The sequence below is a fragment of the Periplaneta americana genome, chromosome 12 (genome assembly GCF_040183065.1).
Source record: "Periplaneta americana isolate PAMFEO1 chromosome 12, P.americana_PAMFEO1_priV1, whole genome shotgun sequence".
Lineage (NCBI taxonomy): Eukaryota > Metazoa > Arthropoda > Insecta > Blattodea > Blattidae > Periplaneta > Periplaneta americana.
The window spans coordinates 13,292,609-13,317,077 of NC_091128.1; the positions used below are offsets into that span (position 1 = coordinate 13,292,609).

Sequence of the window (24,469 nt, forward strand, 5' to 3'; positions counted from 1 at the left end):
CTTGTAACAGTACCTTTATGGTCCTAATAAATTAAGAAATAAATCTAAAAAAAAAAAAAATAGGATTTCACTTTAAATCGAAAATGCAAAACTTTCGTAGGTGTGATTGGTTCAGATAGTGCATTTGTGCTACTTAAAGGTTTTTCAGAATTTGTTCTATTTAATACCTATCATGATCTTTTCGAAAATCCTTCGTTATTGGAAAAAGATCATGAAATAAAGGACGAAAAGAAGGAAAATTATAAGAAAAATGTGTTAATTTTTTTAATGAATGGGAACTTTTGTCGTATTTTTTATTTACTATAGCTGTTTCCATGGCATTTGTATAGCACTCACCGTTGAGGAAGTCCCTCATGTGACGCCCCAAAACAGATAGGACACGGTCGTAGCCATACTGACTCACGAAGCCCACGAAATGTACTCCCATCTGGTCGAAGAACTCCCTCTCTGTCACTCCTAGAACCTGGAAGTATCAAGAAGACAAATTTAAAGGTAAATTTTAATGTGACATACAATTACGAAATAGGGAAAGAAGGATGTAGCCTATTTTGTACTGTTTACGTGTTACTCAATACATTAGTTCCCTTTTAGAACATATCTGTATACAGTTGGTGATAACTCAAAAATATACCAAAAAGAAATAATTTATCCCCACACTGATTAACATAATCCTACTCATTTGTAAAATGAACCGTGAAAATAAATTTATCAAATCACTTTTGCACAAGTAACAATAATTTTACATTTACTAGAATCGCATTTGAAGTTGTAAAAAATATTAAAGGTATCAGTAGTTCATGATATATTTCTAAAACATATATCACTTTCTTAAGTAATCACCAATATTGTGACAGCAGTCCGCGTCTGGAGAGAACTTCAACATTCGCTCAGACAGTAAAAATGAGGCTTCTTACGACGTTTAACATCAAGTGACGTCTTGTTCCAAATGATAAAACAAGATTTTTATATTATGTTTGGTGAGTGAATGGAACACAGACTCTTATATTACCTACATTTGAGATTTATTCTGTAAAAAAATTGTATCCTTATAGGAAAAAGTATTTCTTTTGCTCCATTTCGGTAGCGGATAGGCTAATATAATGTTGTGTTTACAATGTCTCCTATGTGGATATGTTTAAGCCACAGTTTTTATTTGTAGGAAAGTATTTGATAACGGAAATAATTCTTAATGTAACAAATATCATTTTCATATATAATAAATCTGCAAGGTCTTATTCGTCAAATCACCCAATGAAAAACAGAATAAGTCGTTAGAGCCGATTTCATTTAACTGCCAATGTGTGTGTTTTATAAAACAGAATTATTAATATAATTTCAATAAAATAAATGTATTTTACATACATATTTCTGTAATAAACTGCCTTGTATACAACAAATATGAATGGAATTTGTCCAATAGCTCAGGACAAATAGCTGCAAACAGGCACAAGGCAGAAAAAATGACGTAAAGAATTTTTTAGAATCATGGATGCTAATAACATTTATTTTTGTAAAAATATAAAAATAACTTTTCTTGCAATATCACGAATTTTATATTTATAGCGTGTATGATAAGAAAGGAAGAGACAAAAGTAATTAGATGTGAAAGTAATTAGATGTGAATTATGTCAAACTTGAGGTGAAAGTAAACAAAATGGAAAATAAAGACAAGTTAAGAAAGTTTGGCCTTCTGGATCTCCATTCATTCATACTTTTCGGTCCAAGAGCAGGTCTTTCACTGCAAACACAGCATTCTCCCACTTATCCTCTCCTTTGCTTTTCTCTTAGTCTCAGCATAGGCTCCATATATTTTAATGTTGTCTATCATCCGATATATTCTTCTGCCTTGAACATTTCTCCTGTTCATCATTCCTTCCATTGCATCTTCAGTAAGCAGTTCCTTATTAGCCAGTGGCCCAACCAATTTCACGTTCTCTTCCTTATCAGTTTTAGCATTATTTTTTTTTCTTCAACCGCTCTTTCTAGCACACCTTCATTTCTTATTGTCTGACCATTTCAAACGATCAGTTCTTCTCCACATCCATATTTGAAATGCTTCTAGTCGTTTTTCTTCACTCCGTTTAATATCCATATTTCTGCTCCATACAATGTCACACTCCACACAAAGCACTTCACTAGTCTCCTCCTTAGTTCTTTTCCAGAGGTTCGCAGAAGATGCTCTTGTTATATTAAAACCTTCCTTTGCCATTCTTCTCCTCTTTTGACTTCCTGGCAGCAGCTCATGTTACTGCTTATAGTACATCCCAAGTATTTCAAGCTGTACACTTGCTCTACTGCCTCATTTAGAATTCGAAAATTTACCTTCTTTATTTTTCTTCCTACGACGATGGTCTTCGTCTTGTTTGCATTTTTCTTCATTTAGCTAAAGTATCATATCTCTAAGTACCATCTCCTCTTCTACTAACAATGCCATATCATCAACAAATATTACGCATTTTATTCGTCCTGCTACTATCATCCCTTCCGTGTCCTGAAAAATGTTCTCCACTAAATCCTCCAAGTAGGCTAGATGTTGAACAGTGTAAATGATAGAGCATACTCTTGTCTTACTCCTGCTTATATTCCAGTTTCCTATCAAATTTATCCAATCCTCACTTTAACTCGTTGTTTCATATAAAGATTAATTTATAGCCTCGTCTGTTTCTAATCCACACCTATTTTCTTCAGGATCCCCATCAGTTTATTTCAATCTACTCTGTCAAAATCCTTTTCCATTCCACAAAACCAAATACTACTTCTTTATTTTTCTCCGGCTATCTTTCGCCGATTGTAAGCACCAGCCGAATTGAATCTCTCGTACATACTTTCTTCCTTCCAGAACCGAACCTACTCTTCTTCCAACTCTTCTTTCATCTTATAATATAAACGTCGATTCATTATTCCCTAGGGAGTCATAATCGAGAGCGATATCAGGCTAATAGTCTGAACTCATTACATTTCTTGCATTATTTTTCTTCGGTATTGACAGCATTACTGTCCCCGTGAAATCTTCAGGCCATTCGCCTTTCTCATATATTTCGTTGCTTAATGATAGAACTTTCTTCTTGTCTTCACCCAAGCATTTCACTAATTCAATGGGGATTGCACCAGCTCGTGTTGCTTTCCTATTCTTCATTTCCCTGAGCGTTAGCTCGGCTTCTTCTCTTAGAATAGAAAATCCTTTTTCGTATTCTGATATGCCTGCTTCATCTTCTATAGCTAAATTTTCTTTATATGTGACGTAGAAACCTTATATTTCCCGGTACATTAAATATTAAATCTTATCTTTTTTTTCTCCAGATCATCTATTTTTTACGCGCGTGAAGGAGCAGCACAATATGACAACAGCGCGCTCCCTTTCCATCAGTGGATTCGACATTTTTTAGCAGAGACATGATATAAAGATGTGACTTAAAAGAAGATCTTACCATAAAAGAGAGCTCCTGGATAGACCTTCAACATACATTGAGGTTTACAATATCGATGCGAAAGAAGAAAGTATTAATGTGAGTGAACTGGAGAAAAATGTGTATAAGTCACACAATAGGTATATTGCCAATGTAACTGTGAATAGAGACGTGAAAAAGGAAAAAAAAAAAAACAAAACAAAACAAAACAAAAAAAAAACAGTTTCTTGAAAATATAATGCTGATAATTTTTGAAATGCAAGTTTGCTTTTCCGGCAATGCATGATTTGTTTCTAAACTTTGGCGAATACCAGTATGAAACCATCTAAATTTGAAATGCATTTGTTCAACAAATATGCTGAGTAAGTAAGTAGAACTCTTGAGTTCTTTAAAAATAAGAGACGAGAATTTATTTTAACAGAATTTATTCTGCAAAAATCTTCAATTGGTTAAATAAACAAAAAAACTGGCATCACGTCTTATAAATTGTCATTGTTAATTAAAATAAATTGAGCTGTTCACATCGTTTGGAAATATATTATTTTGTCTACAAAAAGAATGATATCTACCACTTTGTTTGATGAAAAAGTCGGCCTCTGTAGCGTAGTCGGTATAGCGCTGGCCTTTTATGATTGAGGTTGCGGGTTCGATCCCGGTCCAGGTCGATGACATTTAAGAGTGTTTAAATGCGACAGGCTCATGTCAGTAGATTTACTGGCATGTAAAAGAACTTCTATGGAACAAAATTCCGTCAAACCGGCGACGCTGATATAACGTCTGCAGTTGCAAGTGTCGTTAAATATATCACAATTAAATTAAGTTGACGAAAAATGAACAAAAATAAATAAATGAGATCCCTTTATCGAGCAATATAGCAAAAATAATAAATTGAAGAAACGTCATCTAATGTCAATCATTCCTTTCAGCGCTCGAACAAAGTCAGTATTATTCCTTACAATTTTATTCGGTGAAAGCAGTGAATTACGGTACATGTAATGGCAATTAGTTACCGTTTGTTCATTTTGAGCTTGATGAGTTTGTGAAAGACAAGCTGTTGTTTTGCCATCTTTGCCGACAAGAAGAATTGGTAAAACAATTTTTCAGTGCGTTGACTCGTTTATGAAGGAGGAAAAAAAAAATGGTTTAGGCCTATATAACGACGCTCGCAACTGCCGAGGTTATATCAGCGTCGCCAGTGTGCCGGAAGTTTATCCCGCAGGAGTTCTTTTACATGCCAGTAAATCTACTAACATGAGCCTGTCACATTTAAGCACATTTAAATGCCGTCGACTTGGGCCGGGATCGGACCCGCAACCTCAAGCACAGAAGGCCAGCGCTATACCGACTACGCTACCCAAGCCGACATGAAGGAGGATGTCAATGAAATGTGTAGATTTGTAAACAGACTGAACTCCAGCTGTGACAGACAGGTTTTCAGGCTTAGCAGGTAAAGTTAAGTCAATGGCCTCTATGATTGTCAGATTGTACGTTTTTCTCGTATGCTTACGTTTCTTATCTTAAAATATGTCTTCCGTAATTTGAGGGTTATCTACGTTCCCTCCCCAGATTATAATTATTCTCAACTTGGAGTCTATTATGCTTATATGGAGAGAAAAGTAATCTCAGTATCCTTGAATCTTTCAAGGTAATATTAACCCCCAATAAAGCTAAAGCAAAGAGTGTCAGATAGGTTTTTTTGAAGTGGAACTAATGAAAAGTTGAATATTTTACAAACAAATGTGGAGCAGAAAACAGAGTACTTTATGCTATATTACAAATATTTTGAAATACTAGGGAGGATCGGAAAGTAACGGACAACAATTTCTTTACAGTATACCATTTTGGTTAGGATGTTTAAAGTTGGCAGATAGTTTGAATCTTGCGCTACAGACAACAATGGCTCGATTATGTGTCACCCTGACGGAACGAGCGGTAACTACTGAGTGAAAATGGAACGTGTGCTAGCATCGTCTACTTGTGAAGAGCAGCAAGGTGTAGTCCGCTTTTTCTAAGCAAAACAAAAACGTCCGAGTGAAATCCACAGGAAAATGTTGGAGGTATATGATGCTGATTGTCTGGACCTTAGCAACATCTCCAGGTGTTGCAGATTCTTCGAAGAGTGCCGAGTAAATCTTACCGACGAAGCACGTTCCGGTCGACCAATGACCGCTGCAACACTACCCAATATCAGAGGAATTGAGGCGGCAGTCTACAGCCTAGACCTCTTACAGTCTGAGTTTTACCTCTTCGGACCAATGAAAAAATTCCTAGGAGGCCAACGCTTTGGTTCGGCTCATGCGCAGGTGATTATACGGCCAGAAAACGGAGTTTTATGCACGAGGGGTACTGAATCTGGTGTCACTATGGAGGAAATGTGTCGAGAGACTTGGTTCCTGTGTTGAAAAATTGGTAAAACCTATAGCTTTTTTCTGCATTATTTCGTTTTGCTTACTTATTAAATACGTTGCCACAAAAAGTTGTTGTGTATTACTTTTCGATCCTCCCTCGTATTTGAATTAGGACTTGGATTTTATTTATGCAAGAAGTGCAGGCAGTTCGCTGGATTGTGTTTGGACAAAAAATCCGATATTTTTACTTTGAAGTTGCTGAAGGTTTCTTTTGTCTGGAGAATTTTATTAACTGTGACGATTGTATGAATACAGTAATTTTGTGAATCATAGGAATATTACATAGTTACATGGAGAAGGAAATCGGTATTGTTGATAAGTGGGTTGACTTTTTTCTGAAGTGAATATAATAAAATTCCAAATATTGCAAAGCTAATTGGTTTTCTCTTCATTACACTAGGTTCTAATGCCTATCTCGAAAGGGCGTTTTCTATTTAATGAAGTTTAAGTAATCAGATGTAAGAAATAAGTGTTTTGTGGACTTTGTGAAGTAATACAGAAGAATGTTGAATTGTAATAGAAAATACAATTTGTAATGGAGTAAATTTCATGGGTACAAAAACTTACTCAAATGTGAAGTGCGTGACGAAAATATTGTCTAGCTCTCGATGAGTTCCATGTCATTAAACTTTGGGAACCAATGGTCTATCCTTTATTAAAGCACATTATTAAGACTAGTTTATCAACTTATACAATATAATGATAAAATTATTATGTACATTATCAAATTAAATCTAGGAATAACAAATTTACAGGCCTATCGTGTAATAATTTATAAAACCTTAGTTTATATGTACCTAAACCTGCTCCTCTGCCTACTCAAGTGTTGGTTATTTTACTACTACCGGTATTGAAAATAATTTACGTAATATATTTTAGAAATGAATGTGTGTGCTTTTCTCTGATGATCCTTTTTTAAGTTTGCCAGTGTCCTCTGCTACCTATAAATGTTTGATCTCTTGCAATGTTCTTTGCAGAGGTAGCCTATATCGAATTATTTGTTAATTTAAATCTATGCATGATTTTGTTTTTCCATGATCAGTGACAATTCTTGTACACTCCAGTGTCATTTCTGTATTTAATTCTAATAGGCCTATTTGTTTTATTGTTGAGATCTGCAGAGAGCCCCTTTCTCGGTATTCTCCCATTGTGTTTGCATTCTGTTAGACCTTTCTGCTTCCGCTGACTTGAGACTATAGATAATGATATTCTATTCTTTAAAATGGTTAGTTCTTGATTTTCTGCTGCCTCTTTGACAAGTCTGTCAGCGAATACGTTGCCTTGGATGCCCATACGTACGTGCTATGCGGAGTGGGAGAATGCGTGTATTTATTTATTTATTTATTTATTTATTTATTTATTTATTTATTTATTTATTTACGTCTATCTAGTTACTTGTACTTATCCATTTATCCATTATTTATTCATTTATATATATATACTTATTTATTCATTCATATATTTATTTTTAGAATTTCTATGCCACATTAACGACATGGCCAATGTTTCTTAAAATTTGTGTTTATAATAGTAGCGGATCAGGAAGTTAAAAATGCTAAACACACATTTGTTTTTATGGTAACAATATATTATTTCGAAGAAATTTTCTACATCATTCTAAAGCCTGTAATATTTAACTGCATGACTGAAAGGCTAAAATCGATACTAGGGATTTTCTTGAATATTTTTGCCTTCACAAGAATGCGGGCCGTCTCACCTGGATCGCCTTTTTGGCAAGACGCGGTATGAGGTTCTCGGGGTAGACCTGGTGCACACTGAAGCTGGGCTGGTCTACGGTAGCCTGGCGTCGAATCTCTTCCCAGCGGTCCTCGCCATACACTTGCTTGATATACTCCGCCATGTTCTCCAACAGCAACCCGTACATTGTGCAGTCTGCGAATAGAAAATCTGTTTTCGATGTAGTTAAGGAATGAAGCTTAAGGAAATTGTAAAATGTGCTAGAAATTCACACTTAAAAACGAAGAAACCCTGAATTGCAAAAAGATAACACTACAAGCTCTCCTTAAATGTGTTAATAATTGCAAAAGAAAATCAAATACGAAATTGTTGTGTGTGTGTGTGTATGTGTGTGTGTGTGTGTGCGCGCGCGCGCTCGTTCGTGTGTGTCAAATGACTGGAAATACGCAGGTGTTTATGGATCGATAATGGCGCAACCTAAACCGATCGTGCATGCATAGTTCGTACGGGCATTCCCGATCGGAAGCAGAATAGGATGCTCTATAAATGAAAATCGAAGTGTAATTTCCATTTGAAAAATGTGTAAATGTCAATTAGCTCGTATAATACGAGACCTTGAACCTCAGGGAAGACGAACCAGAGAACCCGAGGAATAAGTGAGTGACCATCTTGAATTAAGGAGCATTAGGTCTGTGCAATGAAGACGAAGATCCATTAACGCTTAGACATGATTCTCTATTGATTGATTCACTAATATTGGTCCTATATTTGGATTCAAATTAGCAAATGATACATTTTAAAGTAGATTTTATTAAGAAAAATCGCAGTTTGTGAAGAATCTCCTGAAAACGTTCGTAACAGAGATTCTGCGATCTTATGCATGTACACAATCATGATTATTTTTCTTATAAACCAAGTATAATCTCGTAAAACAAAATTTTGCAGTAAAGTCTGTATTTTTAATTGTAGGCCTACAATCAACCAGACGGTCTCAATCTGAGTGAGCAGATCTGGGTCAGCCGTCTCGTTAGCGCCGATATGATTCATGGCTACGTGCTCACCGCCCAGTGACAGAGGCGAGATCCAGATGAAGTGGAAATATATGACAAACTGAACCGCAAGAGGGCACGTGTGCCTTCTCCACTTGTTACAGAGCAGAGATTGTATGTCTGTGTGGCAGGAGGAGAAATTGCAGTGTCAAGTTATAAATGAAGTCATTGGCATGATGTTTTTGTTCAAAGCTTAAGAAGGCTGAATCGAAAAAGTTAAGCCAACAAGTACATTTATCTCAGTACGGGTATCAGCTGCAATTACGACAGATAGATCTCATGTTTGTGCTTCAATTAAATTATGGAGTCCACACCTGTGGAGTAACGGTTAGCGCGTCTAGCCGCGAAACCAGATGGCCCGGGTTCGATTCCCGGTCGGGGCAAGTTACCTGGTTGAGGGTTTTTCCGGGGTTTTCCCTCAACCCAATATGAGCAAATGCTGGGTAATTTTCGGTGTTGGACCCCGGACTCATTTCACCGGCATTATCACCTTCATCTCATTCAGACGCTAAATAACCTACTAAAAATATGGTATACAGTATGTGGTTTTACAAAGCATCAGTAACATCCTCATCATGAAAAATATCACAAGTTATTTTTTAAAATCTGTTTCATCAAAGATCGATATATTGTTGGCCACGTTTCGCCAGATCGTCCAAGTCTTCTTCTACTTTTGGGTGAGTAATTGATTGTCTGTTTTGAAATCTTTTATAAGTGTTATGAACGTTTCTTCTGCAAGATTTCATACCTTCTCTAATAGCTTATACTTTTTTCTCATACAACATGTTTTCTTTGGTGGTTCTCCTGAGAACTTGAGTACCGTAATAAAATATGGGTACGTAATATAAAATAGAGAGAATGAAAACAGCACTGTGAACTCATACAAATTACTACTAATTTAATAAAGGAAAACAGCATAATGAGCTTTGTAATCCGGTATCAAAAACATTTCGTAAAATATGTTTTAATGACCTCTTGATGTTACTGATGTACTTTATTATTCCCGACAGTGAGACGAATGGGACATGAAAGAAAACTAGAACAGGTAACAGATTAACTTAAAGTACCAATTGATATCATTTTATCACACCGACATTATTGTACCTTAAGGGAACGCGCAGGTGAAATTACTAAATCTTACAGTTTTCATTTTTTTTCTCAAAGACCAAGGACACCAGAATATAATTATGTGACACGTTTCCTTATTAAGATGCAATAAAGGGCAGGAATTTTTTTCAACGTGATTTCCTTTCATTTTCGACGTGTGGAACCATTTATATATAAATTAATTAAATTAATATATAAATGGTTCCACGCGTCGAAAATTAAAGAAAATCACGTTGAAAAAAAAATTCCTACCATTTATTTCATCTTAATAAGGAAACGTGTCACATAATTTTATTCTAGTGTCCTTGGACTTTGAGAAAAAAAATGAAAACTGTAAGATTTAGTAATTTCACCTGTGCGTTCCCTTAACATAAAGTAAATAACATACAATCAAATTAATCTATTTTTAGACAAATTCATTTGGTACTTATTAATATTTGTACTACTTTCTGTATATTTTAAGCCTTTTGAGTTAGGTAAAGTTTTGAGGTTATACATAGGAGGGACGTGATTATCAAATAAAAAGGGATTAATAGAAAAAGTATCGGCCTGGGTGGCGCGTTCGTTAAAGTGCTGGTCTTCTGTGTCCGAGATTGAGGGTTTGATCCCGGCCCAGGTCGATGGTATTTAAGTGTGGTTAAATGCGACAGGCTCATATCATAGATTTATATCTTGTAAAAGAATTCCTGCGGAACAAAATTTCGGCACACCGGCGAAAGTGTAATTTAAGAAGTCTCTCGAAATAATACAGTCTTTAAGTCGTAAATGAACCCTTTTAAAATTGTATACTTCCCTTCACATTTTAGAACTGGCACAAGTGAAAATTCAGCCAATAATTTCTAGAAATAATAACGCGGAGATACATATTCTTCTCCCTATAATCACACTATGAATCCCATGAATTAATTCGAAGGTGCATTCGTTTCCTGTTTTTGTTTGTTATTGACAATTCAGATGATTTAAAAATAACTAACACAGCTCTTTTACCCAAAACACGTAAGAGTATCAGAATAAGAAAACAAATTTCTGTTCTAGGAAAAATGAACTCCAGTCTGTGCGTATTTAGACCTACTTCGAGTAGGCAGATACTTTGGGGGGAGGGAGAGTTGAGGAGCGGCTTTTTACTTTTTTTTAGACATTATTATTATTGTTATTGTTATTATCATTATTATTATTATTATTATTATTATTATTATTATTATTATTATTATTATTATAGTACTTAATTTTTTTAACCTTCAGTGCTCTTCGACGAAAATAAAAACATATTTATGTCAATTTGAACACGGTCTTTCTGTGAAGTCTACGATCCGATTTGCTGTCCACGACAGTCCGTCACACTTAGGTACAGCAGCTATCCGCTAGCAGAAATTAATGAAGTTTGGTAAACTTTATATCGCTGAGGAAAGTTTCTTTCTTGTTTTAGAAGACTCCACCCTCCACTTCGTTGCCAGTTCTACTGCTGTATTACCGATCTACAACCTAGTCGCCTCATATTTTACAGTGAATTACTGAGACTCGTCTGGAAACAGCTGTGATGACTAAGCTTTGGGCGTAGATATTGAAGAGATATATTGATAAAAATCAATTATTGCTTCAAAGTATTGATATCGACATTGGACGTGTAATGAACTTGCATAGTTATTTGAATACTTGCGAGAGAGTGATTATATACACGATATACTCCTACATGTATACGCTGACATCGAAAAGGGCAAAATAAAGTTGCACAAAACAGTCATAGAAAGCAAAAGGTGAAGAAAACTACGAGTACAACTGGAAGAAAGAGCGAACCGAAGTTTGGTACCACTTTTGACGACAAAGAAGTTATTCGGATAAATAGGCTATATTTATGGCTGTTTCAGGCAGATTTAGTTTTTAACTAGAAAAGAGATAATATCGTTAAAACAGCTTTATGTCAAACTTGTCTAAGTAATTTACCAGAACGTGAAAACGATGAATTCTTAAAAGATGCTATAACAACGCAAGGACATTACAAATATGACTTAGAAGACATTTGACCGATGTAATTATTCATTTCAAAGCGTAAGGAAATATAATTTACCTCACTAATCGCATTGTATTAACACTTTATTGCTCCTCAGTATTACTTTTTTTCTGTTGTAATGAATTATTGACTCTTTTTCTGGAAAATATATTTTTATGTTATAGTAAGATTTACGAAAATGAACCTAATTAATTTTAGGTCTTTTAAAGCAATAGGCCTATTGCTACAAATCTAGGACGAATCAGGTTCGATTCTTAGTAGATACCTACCTAGATATTTATCTATCACAGACATTGACCACTACTTGTGAATGTCTCCCATTCTCATTATAGAGAAGACGGAGCAGAAGAAATGACTCAATCCATGAAGATGAGGTCAGTCTACAGCAGTGATCATCAACTCGCGTTTGAACGCGCAAGGGCAGTCCTTGGTTAATGCGTGCTTACTTTTGCGGGCAGAGGACCGGTTTGTGATGTTGCGTTATAGTGAACAGAGGCGGCGCTTGCCATCCATTCAAACAAGAGATGCGAGGCTCAGAAAACACTTCAAAATGTAGGCCACACTGAAGAAATACAACTTACAGATACATTATACAAATCACAGTAACGAATATGGCAGATACGATGATGAAGAGCGTGCAGCATTAATTCAACAATTGAAGGAAAATGAGCTAGAAGTTGTTTAAGATCGCAATGTTAGTAAATCGGCTGTGCGATTCAGTTATAAAATTTCACTTTTAATAGTAAGATATTATAAACCTTTCCAATATTGATAATTTTTCGAAAAATGTTTAATTACAACTGAAGAACTTTTCTCGCAACAACTATAGGAGTTTGAATCTATCGGTTTGTCTCCTTCCATCGTGATGCGTCCCATCCGAGGTCTAGCCGAGGACGTTCAGGTGCAACTAGTAATTATTTGTCAGTCTTTCATTTGTTATTCTTTGGCAGTAGATGAAAGTATTTATGTTAGCGATACTCTCCAACTGGTGATTTTTGTAAGAGGCGTTATTGAAATCCTTCAAATTAAGGAGAGCTCTTATATATTATTCTCATAAAGAATACTACTACTGGTTCCGTTATTTTCATGTAGAGGCTGTAGAAATTATTTTGGATTTCCTTGGAATAAACTTGTGTCCTTGGCGACCATGGTGCTCCTTCCATGGTTGGAAGTAAAAAGAGTGTAGTAAGGAGTCTAAGGGACGAAATGAAAAGCGTTAATGTATCCCATGAAGTTATTTATATTCACTGCATTATACACCAACAGAATTCATTTGCGAAACAAATAAAAATGATGTTATGGAAGTAGCCTAGTTGGGAAAACCACCAATACAATTAGATCGAAAGATCTCACTCATCGTCAATTTAAGTCTTTCTTGACGAATGCCATAGTGAGTATGGCGATCTGTCATATTACAGTAAAGTGCGGTGACTAAATCATGGCAAATTATTGGGTAGCTTCTTTGAACTGAGGGAGGAAACATCGTCGTACACGGAGAAAAAAGAAAAGCCTATATCATAAGTGAAAAATGAAAAAAATGGATTTGTGAATTTGCGTTCTTAATGAAATTATCTGAATGCTTTAAATTGTTTTCTACAAGGTAAGAACAAGATTATTACACAGTTATATGACATGGTGAAGACGTTTAATGTGAAACCACCTCTAATTATGGAACGTTAGTTAAACTAAAAGGATAAGTTACAGCACATTTTTCAAAATTAACAACGATATAGGCCTACTAGTTTCGTAAGACTTTGGATTTCGAGAATATATTCACACGTCATGTGATCTCCTCCAAGAATTTTATTCGAAATTTAAAGACTAGGAAAACTTTTCAATTTGATTTTCGATTATTATTTGTAATTGGAACTTATTGATTTACTTTACTATAATGAACTGAAGGACAAATATCAAAACAAAAGAAGTTTGTCTGACTTTTATACGAACTTTTCATGTGTTCGTGGGAGAGACAGAAGAATGCTGCACCTCTGATCGCGATTCGGATTGTACACTGACGCACAGGTAAACAAGATTCAACGCGCCACCTCGCTCCATCTGTACTCCGTCGCATTCTAACTTCACTTCTTAACCCCTTACCGCATTCTGGGATAGATATGGCACATACCGGTTTTATATTCATATAATTTATAATATAAGCATATAATATTTCAAACTGCATACTGGGACAGATATGGCACACAGTCAAGAATTAGATTTGACCATATGCGACATCAATTGAGAAAGAAAGAACTACTTAAGTTATCTGAATATTAAACCGGTGCGTGCAAGACTGTTCCATGCGGTAAGGGGTTAAGTTGCCTCGTATCCTAAACTTGCTGATTAGATTTAGATCGCTTCTGTCTCAAAACCTTCAACGTCTGTTCGGAAACGTGTGCTTAGGAAGAATGGAAGGAACAGTACATGGATGAATATATAATAGGATGCGAAACTTACAGAGTTTCCCGTAACACATACTAGAGGCGCTGTTGTAGAAATTGACCTTGCTGCCACCTGTTGGGGGCAGGGGCGTTATTACATATAGCAGCGCACCAAGTAGCGAAAAGAGTAATTACTCCATGCAATTAGTAGCGCACGTGGTGACGAAAACGTTAAACTGTGCAGAAAGTATTCCCTCCCACCCTCATCGATATTCAAAACTAACCCAATTTTAAATAAAACATTTACAGTTTTATTCCTCACAGCATCTTCTACTGAAAATTCTTACCGGAGCCAACAGGAAGATACAAGAGACGATCTATTTTACACTGCCCGTTAAAAATATAACCAGACAGAGACAAAAAATGCAGCAAAAGGTTAGATAATTGGGATTGTATTCTTTAGGTATTTATTGTACAGCGCAATGGAAAAGTTTGCAAGAACTACTTAGATAGTTCAATTTATTATATTACTATTACTTTAAAATACATTCAATACTATTTTTACAACGTGAATAAACATCACTGTTTAACATACGCTGCTTATACACACACGTATCACTTTATGTTTACTTATTAGCAAGTCTCAGTCCGCCATCTCGACTCCTCGACTCTCCCGTACAGCAATATCTCGAACGGATAAGTAGAGAACTCTGGGTAATGTACCCAACACTAGTTCTAATGTTCACCACCTACGACGTTGGGCGCTGATCACCTTATTTCAGACCCCCAATGCCAGATGGTGCTGACCGTAGTTTCGCATCCTATTATATATTTATCCATGAACAGTATTTGCTGTGCATATGGTGACAATGTAAACGCCTCTTGTGTTCTAAAATTGTAATACGCACTTATAAATCAAACATCTAGCGACATTACGACACGTCATAAGATTATCAGGATATCATAGATAAGCATTAATATATCCAAGGTAATTGTAAATGAATATGTATACAGTAGAAAATAAGTATAAACATAATTTTCTTTTCGTAGGGCTGAACGGGGCGGAGCAATTAAAACATAAAAAATCTAAATTCAAATAACAGTCCCGGTACTAAAATATGATGAAAAAAAGCTATGCGTGAAAGGGAACGTCATGCTAGTTATGTTATTGTTTTGGAAATCTCAAAATTATTAAAGTGCTATAATGAAGGACAGCTCATTAAAACATGTCTGAATAAAGTTGCTGACATTATTTGTCCCGATTAATCTGATGTTTTTAACAGTACGAAATTATGCACACGAAGAATACAGAGAAGAATAAGGGATATTGGAACACTATCTGAACGAGAAATAAAATCAAATATGCATAAACAGTGATCTAATCTCCCGCTTTAAGTGGAAACAGATATTGATACAGTAGAATTGGTAATATTCACCCGTGGAGTTACGAAGGATCTCTCTGTATAAGATTATATTGCTCGATGTCATTGCACTTAAAGAAAATACCACAGGAGAGGAGTTATTCCAACCATGAAGAAAATATATAGAAGAAAATAACCTGAACATAAAGCACCTTGTATCTGTAGTAACATACGGGACTCGAAATACGACTTTCAAAAAGTCTACTAGGTGGAGTAACGTGTTATTAAGAGAGCTGAAAATAAGTTAGGACATAACACGTTAACATTGTATAACACACCAGACTGGCTTAGATTTCGGTATTCAAAATCCTCTCCATAGCAAATGTGTGTAGCCTAGTACTATCACAGGTCGCTTGCCGCTATCCTACATAGTTGCTTTGGCTCTATATTCAAAATATTTCGGAGCACTTGTTTTCTGAACGAAAACTTGTAATATCTAAACAAAGAAAATATACGACTTATATTATGAGTGGCAATTTGTGACGTATTGTCCTAGGTTGTTATAGCACAGTAAAAATAATGGTGAAATGAAATATAATCTGTCAATCTATAAATCAATATTGTGTAGTATATGTCAGATGCTTGTGTTGAGAGACCGCCACCGGGATCCGAACGGAGCGCTCTATACTCCTCGATTGATATTATATCTTATGTATTGCCGCTTGGGTGCAATGATGTCATCGTGAGTATAAATTTTCCGACGGCTGAGTTCTACAACATCTATTTATATTACGTATTCTCTATGCCAGTCCTCCTTTGTAAGCCGTCGGTAACTATGTTTCCTGGGAGCTTAGGTCTAAGTCCCTGCAGATTAGATGGGTTTTAACGAACAGTACAACTCCAATTTCGTATACAATTCTTCACAGAAAGAGTTCACCTGTTCTGGTTTACTAAGATCGCAGCTATGCAGGCGCACTAGGAAAGGATCCATGAACACGACAATACCACAAATAAGTATACAGTGTTATATAATGTAACATTTGCTTTTATACTAAACACAAATTACATCTTCATGATTATATAAAATATACCGCTTTTTTTTTTCTTTTATGAGCTGTAATATTTTTAGAACTAAAAAAGTTTCTAACACAATTATAGTTTGAGTCTGCTTTTTCACTTTGGTTATTTAATAACGCTGTATCAAGTACGAGGTTAATTAGCATCGATCGATTGGTCATAGCGAGATGATATTTGACGAAATGAGGCCGAGGATTCACCATAGATCAGGTGACACTTGCCTTACGGTTGGGAAAAACCTCGGAAAAAATCAAATCTAGGTAATTAGTCCAAACCAAAATCGAACCTGCGCCCGAGAGCAACTGCGGATCGGCAGGCAAGCGCTTTAATCGACTGAGCTACGCCGGTGGCTAGTTTATTCTTAAAGAAAAATATATAGTGCGCTCATTTTACAAAGAACTCCGATAAAGAGTCGTCCCTGTAGCACAAGAATTGATAGATTTTACATAAAGTTCCTCCAGTCAGAAGTCGCCCTCTCGTGTTCATAAGTAAGTCATTTATTTAATATTGTCTTTAGAGAAACTGCAGCTTTCACTGATTTCTTTTTATCTTGTTTCCGTCAGCCTTTCTGAGATTGTCGCAATATTGTTTCGTTTACTATTACTTCTCATCTTGTTGACTGTGGGAACACTAATACATATTGCAATTATTTGACATACGTTTAAAGTTTTCGCCATTTCCAATTCGATCAATAATTTGCAGTTTTTGTTGCATGTTTAAACACGTCCGCTTGACAGACATCGCTTACCGTCTGTGACGTGCTCGGTGCCAATGCCTTTACTGAACTGGCACCATCATCATTGTTTATTAAGCTACCGTATAACTCGACCGAGGCGAGTGGAGACGCGGGCGTATGTGAACTATCGTGATGACGCTATACGAACACAAGTGGCGCTCAGAACTGCAGGACTCCACTGGCCTCGGTCGAGTAATACGCTTATTACAACTATTTACAGAAATGAGTCGCACTGTATACAGAGTGTTTAAAAAATACGGGGCATAATTTCAGGTATGTATTTCCCACATGTAGACAATCAAAATAGTTCATTACAACATGTGTCCGGAAATGCTTCATTTCCTAGTTATGGCCTTCATAACATTGAAATTCACCGGAATATTTTTCTTTCCGCAGGTCGTTGTCATTACAGAAGATGTTCAAAATGTCCACCTCCTGCTTGAATACAGACCTCACATCAATGTCTCATTGACCTGCGAACACGATCCCAAACTCCAGCAGTATTGCGTATGTCCTCAGAACATGCCACAATTCGATTCCGAAGGGATTCCAAATCAGGCACTGGAGACGAATAAACCAATGATTTTAAATGGGCCCACAAGTAGAAATCGAGAGGGTTCAGATCAGGTGAGCGTGGAGGCCAAGCAATTGGGCCACCTATACCTATCCATCGATCAGGAAACCTTCGATCCAAGTACCGGCGAGCCGTACGACTGAAGTGTGCAGGAGCGCCATCATGCAAGAAGTGAATGTGTTGACGATTGATCAGTGGAGTGTCTTCTAAAACATGAGGTATGGTGTTTTCCAGGAAGTTTGTGTACGCCTGCCCCGTAAGTCTGTTTACAAGTAATCGATCACCAATGATACCAGCCCACATGTTGAGGGAGAAGCGCACCTGGTGATGAGATGGAACAGTTGCACGTGGGTTTTCATACGCCCATACATGCTGATTGTGGAAATTTGTTATGCCATCTCGTGTGAACTGTGCTTCATCTGTAAATAATACTAAGGCAGGAAAGTTCGGATTTACACCACACTGCTGCAAGAACCACTGACAGAACCTAACTCGTGCAGGGTAATCTGCTGGTGACAGGGCCTGTACACGTTGCAAATGACAAGGATACAATTGATACTTTTTCAACAGTCTCCAGACAGTCGTATGAGGAACATTGACTTGCAACGCTACCCTTCGTGTGCTGATAGAAGGAGTAATGTTCACAGCCTCCAGAATCTCCTCCTGTACTTCTGGAGTTGTAGATCTTGGTCGTCCCCTTCCCAAACGAGGAGAGTTAAATTTTCCATACTTGCACAGACGGTAATGGAGACGTACAAATGTCTTCCGATCTGGACATTGTCGCTGTGGGTACCTCTCCTGGTACAAACGACGAGCCAGCGCAGCATTGCCGTCCGCCTTACCGTGCATGAAGTGTATCTCTGCCAGCTCTTGATTTTTTAATACATGTCGCACAGTCTAACGCCTACACAACACTGAATGTAACCTTCGCCTCGGAATGAACTGTCAGAGTGCCCTCTTAATGTCTCCTTTGACGGCAACGACCTGCGGAAAGAAAAACGTTCCGGTGAATTTCAATGTTGTGAAGGCCATAACTCGGAAATGAAGCATTTCCGGACACATGTTGTAATGAATTATTTTGACTGTCTACATGTGGGAAATACATACCTGAAATTATGCCCCGTATTTTCTAAACACTCTTTATACCGCTCCCATATGCACCATCATCCGAATGACTAGAACAGAATCGTGCGCAATAGCGTTCTACGGGCAAAGAGCAGCAATAGAGCATGCATGGCAAGTTGATGGGCTGCCTCGTGTGACGTCAGCTGCCATGAAACCAGTGGAATTACAGCGTTAACCACTACATCAGTAACCTAGAAGTGTACAGAGGAAGAACATGTCTCAACTGAGTCAAAGCGATAAGCGGAGATCTACCACGCCTACTTTTAACTGTGATGGGGAAGAAATTAATATTTTTTTATTGAATATGATGGAATTACTATGTTCAATACGTACGAAGACTTTAAATAAGTTAAATAAATTCAATCTTAAGTGACGTTACTCTGTATATCACAGCCAATAATATTATGTAGATGAATGACAAATTAAATGAACAAATTACAGTAACTCAAAGAAGCTCTGCTAGCAAAAGAGGTTTAAATTAGATTAACATAACTCTTGAAGGTACATTCGGTCACAGCGATGATGCAAAGTGCTCCGTCGAAAAAACAAGTATTCTTACACAAGTGGTACTGGAACCTTCTTCGTCTTCTCCCAGTGAATTTAATGAAGATTTATGCATGGCAATGGTTGCTGTATAACTTATATACCATGGTAAACTTGGAGTGTCAAAGTTTCAAGCATTCCTACGCAAATACTGCGACTTCAATATTCCGGATGAATCAACACTCCGTAAAAAAAAATATATATTTTAATTCCTTCCACACTGACACAATGGAAACGATTAGAGCTGAACTTGGTGATTCCTATGCATGGATTGTCATTGACGAAACAACCTAGTCTTGTGTCGTTTTATTGTAAATCTCATCACAGGAAGATCTAGATCTTCCGTCCGGATCTTATTTAATTTACTGCAAACCACTGAAACAGGCAAATCATGCTACAGTTTCTCAATTTGTCAACAATGAGCTTAAGGAATTAGGGATTAACGAAGAAAAAATGCTAGTGCTCTACCCAATTAAATAAAAATATCAACGGATTCCTCTCTTTATCTCTTTCTCTCTGAAGAAATTGCATTATTTTTAATTTCGATGTTGTGTAAAGAAGTGCTCCTGTCAAAAAATAATTTCACTAAATTATATTAGCTACGCCCAAGTCCCCTGTCGCACGCTTCACTTCTGTACGCGCGATATTAATCAAGAATTTTCCTGCACTGCTACCAGAACGGCAGATTAGTTTGTCTAGACTCTAGAGGGTACGAATATGTCGCAGCTCTTATGATAGTCAATCAATCGTGCTGTAATTTTTTTTATTGATAGTTGAATGTTTAAGGAAAACAGAAAAAAAAAAATACGAATATTATCTAAGTCCACTTCGACCCATGATGATGTTACACGATGCATGTGCTTGTAGAAGTAGTTCCGGAACTATGGAAATGTTGAACATCTACAGTACGTCTCGTAGACCAGCGGTAATTTTATTTTTTAATCGTTCTTTAGCGATATAAATAATATTCATATTATCATTCATATTCTATTATCGTTTTTATCGTTATAAATGATATTCAAGTTATCATTTATAGGCTGTTATTGTTCTTTTTCGATATAAGTAATATTAAAGTTATTTATATTTTGTTATCGTTCTTTTAGCGATATAAAAAATGTACAAGTTATAATTTTTTTGTTATCGTTTTCTAGCGATTTAAATAATATTCAAGATATCATTTTTATTATGTTATTGTTCTATAGCAATATAAATATTATTCAATTTATCTTTTGTATTCTGTTATCGTTCTTTAACGATATAAATATCATTCACGTTATTTATATTCTGTTATCGTTCTTTAGCGATATAAATAATATTCAAGTTATCATTTATATTCTGTTATCGTTCTTTAGCGATATAAATAATATTCAAGTTAACATTTATATTGTTTTCGTTCTTATGCGTTGTAAATAATATTGAAGTTATTTATATTCTGTTATTGTTCTTTCGCGATATAAATAATCTGTATTTTACATAATTATTATAATATAAATAACATTTTTTTGTAAAAAGGTTATTTTATTTAAATAATTAATTATATACTATATAATATGTTATATTAATTACACAAACCGATATTTATCATTTATATTATGTTATCGCTTTTTAGCGATATAAATAACATACATTAAATATTAGGTTTGGAACAATACAGTTGCATACTACTGGTGTTAGTTTTTTCTCTTTATATTGTTACATTACACTATCTTGAAACACAATAAAATGAGACGGAATAACGAGGAATTGAACCTGAGACGTTGACATCTAAATTCGGATGTTCTTCCGACTGAGCTACGAGGTCACAAGCATAGAAACATTTGCGGAAGAATGGGCATCATCCCTCTCCAAGATTTTCTGATGATTTGTAGAAGCTCGTCCAGGATGCGGGGGGGGGGGATTAAAAGAGCGTTGAGGGTCTTCCGCCGATTTTGGAATAGACACCGACGTACTTAGGTTAGGTTAGGTTAGTTTAGGCTTTTTTCATCTCGTCAAGATGAATGTGAAACCGATTGAGTGTGATTTTATGTTTTCTATGTTGGTAGTTCAAGTGCGTCGGTGTCTATTCCAAAATCGGCGTAAGTCCCTCAACGCTCGTTTTACCCGGAGGGCAAAGGCTAATTGGGATTTCCCGGTCTCTGATCAAATCAAAAATCCTGATAGAACTAATATTTAACCCTTGCGATGAATTTCGGTGAAGTTCGGAGGGCCCAATTAGTCATACCCACTCTTCTCACATCCACGCTTGGGTCCCCTTTGACCTATTAAGATGCGAAAGAGACAGTGGTGTGCGAAAAGCAACGGAAGTTACCGCAATTATCTTTGTAAAGAAAAACTGCAAACACGAGCAAAGGTAACTTTTAATAAGAAAAGGAGTGTCTTCTGCGGACCCGTGGAAAAAGAACTAAGGAAGAGGCTAGTGAAGTGCTTTGTGTGGAATGTGGCATTGCATGGGGGAAAGAACGTGGACATTACGACGAAATGAAGAGAAACGAATAGAAGCATTTGAAATGTGGATGTGGAGGAGAATGGAGCGTGTGAAGTGGACAGACAGGATAAGAAATGAAGTTGTGTTGGAAAAAGTGAGTGAAGAAAGATTGATGCTGAAACTAATTAGAAAGAGAAAAAGGAATTGGTTGGGTCACTGGTTGAGAAGAAACTGCCTACTGAAGGATGCACAGGAAAGAACGGTGAACGGGAAAATAGTTCGGACAGAAGAAGATATAAAATAATAGACGACATGAAGATATGTGGATCATATGCGGAGACTAAGAGGAAGGCAGAAAATAGGAAAGATTGGAGAATGCTGGGCTTACAGTGAAAGACCTGCCCATGGGGAGAACACTTATGTATGTATTTTCAGGTTGCCTGGAATGTGGTGGCTGAGAACAGTCGCTATTTAAAAAGACTAGTTGATTCCATGGCCACTCGACTGCAAGATGTGATCGAGATGTGAGGAAAGTAGACTAATTATTAAATCGTGGCTTTTTGTTTTGTTTTTTGAACGCTCAATTGTTTGAATTTTGTAAGGTAGACGAGAGTAAGTTTGTTTTCTTTAAATATATTTTTGTTGAGAATAAAATGGTATAAGATATTCAAGAACCTGATGTTTATGACTAAAATAATCATAAAAGAGACAGGAGCAATTACGAAGTTTTTTCTTTCTCTCTCTAGAAACAAAACAAAAAAGGACATAAAAGTATAAAGTTGTGTTCGAACGCAGGATCTCACGAATATTAGACCGAAACGCTACCATAACGCTATAAAATAACACACAGAATACTTTATTTGTAACTTTCATTAGATACGTGCGCCATAAGTCAGTCACGATGCTAGGGTAAAACTTGTTAAACTTACATCCAAATACTTTGACAAGTAGAGGTTTTTCGGTTAAGAATTTATTTCTTTAATTTAGCAATAATTGTATTATTAAATTGATAATTGAATCTTTCAGCAGCAAAGCCCAGTTCCTTCTTAATGCAGTTCTTTAACAGAGTGCGTATACTTTAATTTTATATGATATGGTGACAGGTCAACCATAAGACATCTACCTACTGTTGGAAAACAACTTTGTCTCGACACAGTCCTCTCTCATTTCGCTTTTTTTCACACAAAACAACAGCAACTTATTCGAAGTACAGTGTGTAAACCTAGAAGTACCTAACTACGAAAATATTTCTATACATTCATGAATAAAAAAAAGATACTGTAACTTTAATTCAAAACAAGAATGTAACTTTTATTGTTACGACAATAATCACTTTCTATAATTGAATGTAAACACTTCCGTCAACAATGGGATTTCCACTCCACACAGTAACACAGTATTCGTTATTGCACTCCACAGACGACAATGACAATTTACTTGGATTATTGAGAACAACAATGTATTGCTAATCTTAACTAATGTTCACAAAGCACTATTTACAAATCATAACTGTCAGTTTTCAGTTCACAGTTCGTTTGCCTTGGCTGGTTCTTCTAGCTCAGTCATTCGAGTTCACAGTATTTCGAACCCCAGACCTTCAGAGACAGTCCACTGAACTTCGAAGTCAGGTTCCCCAACTGCGGTCCACTGCACTCAAACTCAGGACTTCCGGCTCCCACAGTTACGGACACAACTCAAGTCGAACTCCGGTCTCGAAGCTGGCTTCACTGCTACACAAGACTGCCTTAATGTCCAAAACTAGCAACGACTGCAACTAACTGCTCAAGTTCACTCGCGTGTCGTATTTATAACTAAACCATAGTTTCCGGAAAGTACGATGCTGGAAATTTCTACAGATACCCAGAAGATAGCGCCTCTCGATTTCTCTGGATTTCTCCCCTCAGTCTCAGGCGCATTACTTCCCCCTCTCTGCCGCGGTCGCCGACTCTCCTCTCCTCTCTACGCCACTGCACATGCCCCAGGATGCAGATGCGCGCGCAACTTCATTTGCCGCGCCGAGCCACCGCCGATATTGCCCTCCTTCTGCCGGTCGCGGGATCGTATCCCGGCTGTCACAATATTGTTTTAGATGTATGGTATTAGGGATTTAGGACTTTCTTTCAGAAGTGTAATTTAAGAATACATTATAAAAACAATGGAATTGGAGGAAGTAAAATGCCGTTGTGAGGGAAATCTGCTTCGAAACATTATGTTTGTGATCCCATAAATAACCGATACTCATAATTAATGAATTAGCCGTCTGTGTCCCATTAAAGGGTAAAGTATCCTTTAAAATGGGAGTAGCTCGTTCAGGAAAACTAAAATTCATGCCTATTTGATCAAAATAATTGCTATGAATTTAAGCGAAAGTATTTTCCTTCGTGACTGTTTCGACAAATTTAATTTTCATTCTGTTCAAATTAAGGTTCCAGAATAGATCAATTTTAATGCACGCTGTTCAAACAAAATATGCTATTGCTTAGATGACAATCTAAATGTATTCAAGTCAGTATCTCGGAATACTAAACCAGTGTCTCTTTACTAACATCATTTTGCAAATTGAATGACTGAGG

The 24,469-nt window shown here is 36.5% G+C and overlaps 1 protein-coding gene across 1 annotated transcript in view; it reads right to left on the reverse strand.

Moving 5' to 3' along the window:
- Positions 1–24,469, reverse strand: part of Gyc88E (Guanylyl cyclase at 88E) — an 810,833-nt gene that overhangs the window by 177,098 nt on the left and 609,266 nt on the right. Inside the window, exons 4-5 of the mRNA XM_069840815.1 lie at positions 7,533–7,708; positions 337–463 (exon numbers count right to left, since the gene is read on the reverse strand). Coding sequence (XP_069696916.1) covers positions 337–463; positions 7,533–7,700 — 295 coding nt within the window. The 5' untranslated portion in view covers positions 7,701–7,708. The remainder of the gene's footprint in view (positions 1–336; positions 464–7,532; positions 7,709–24,469) is intronic.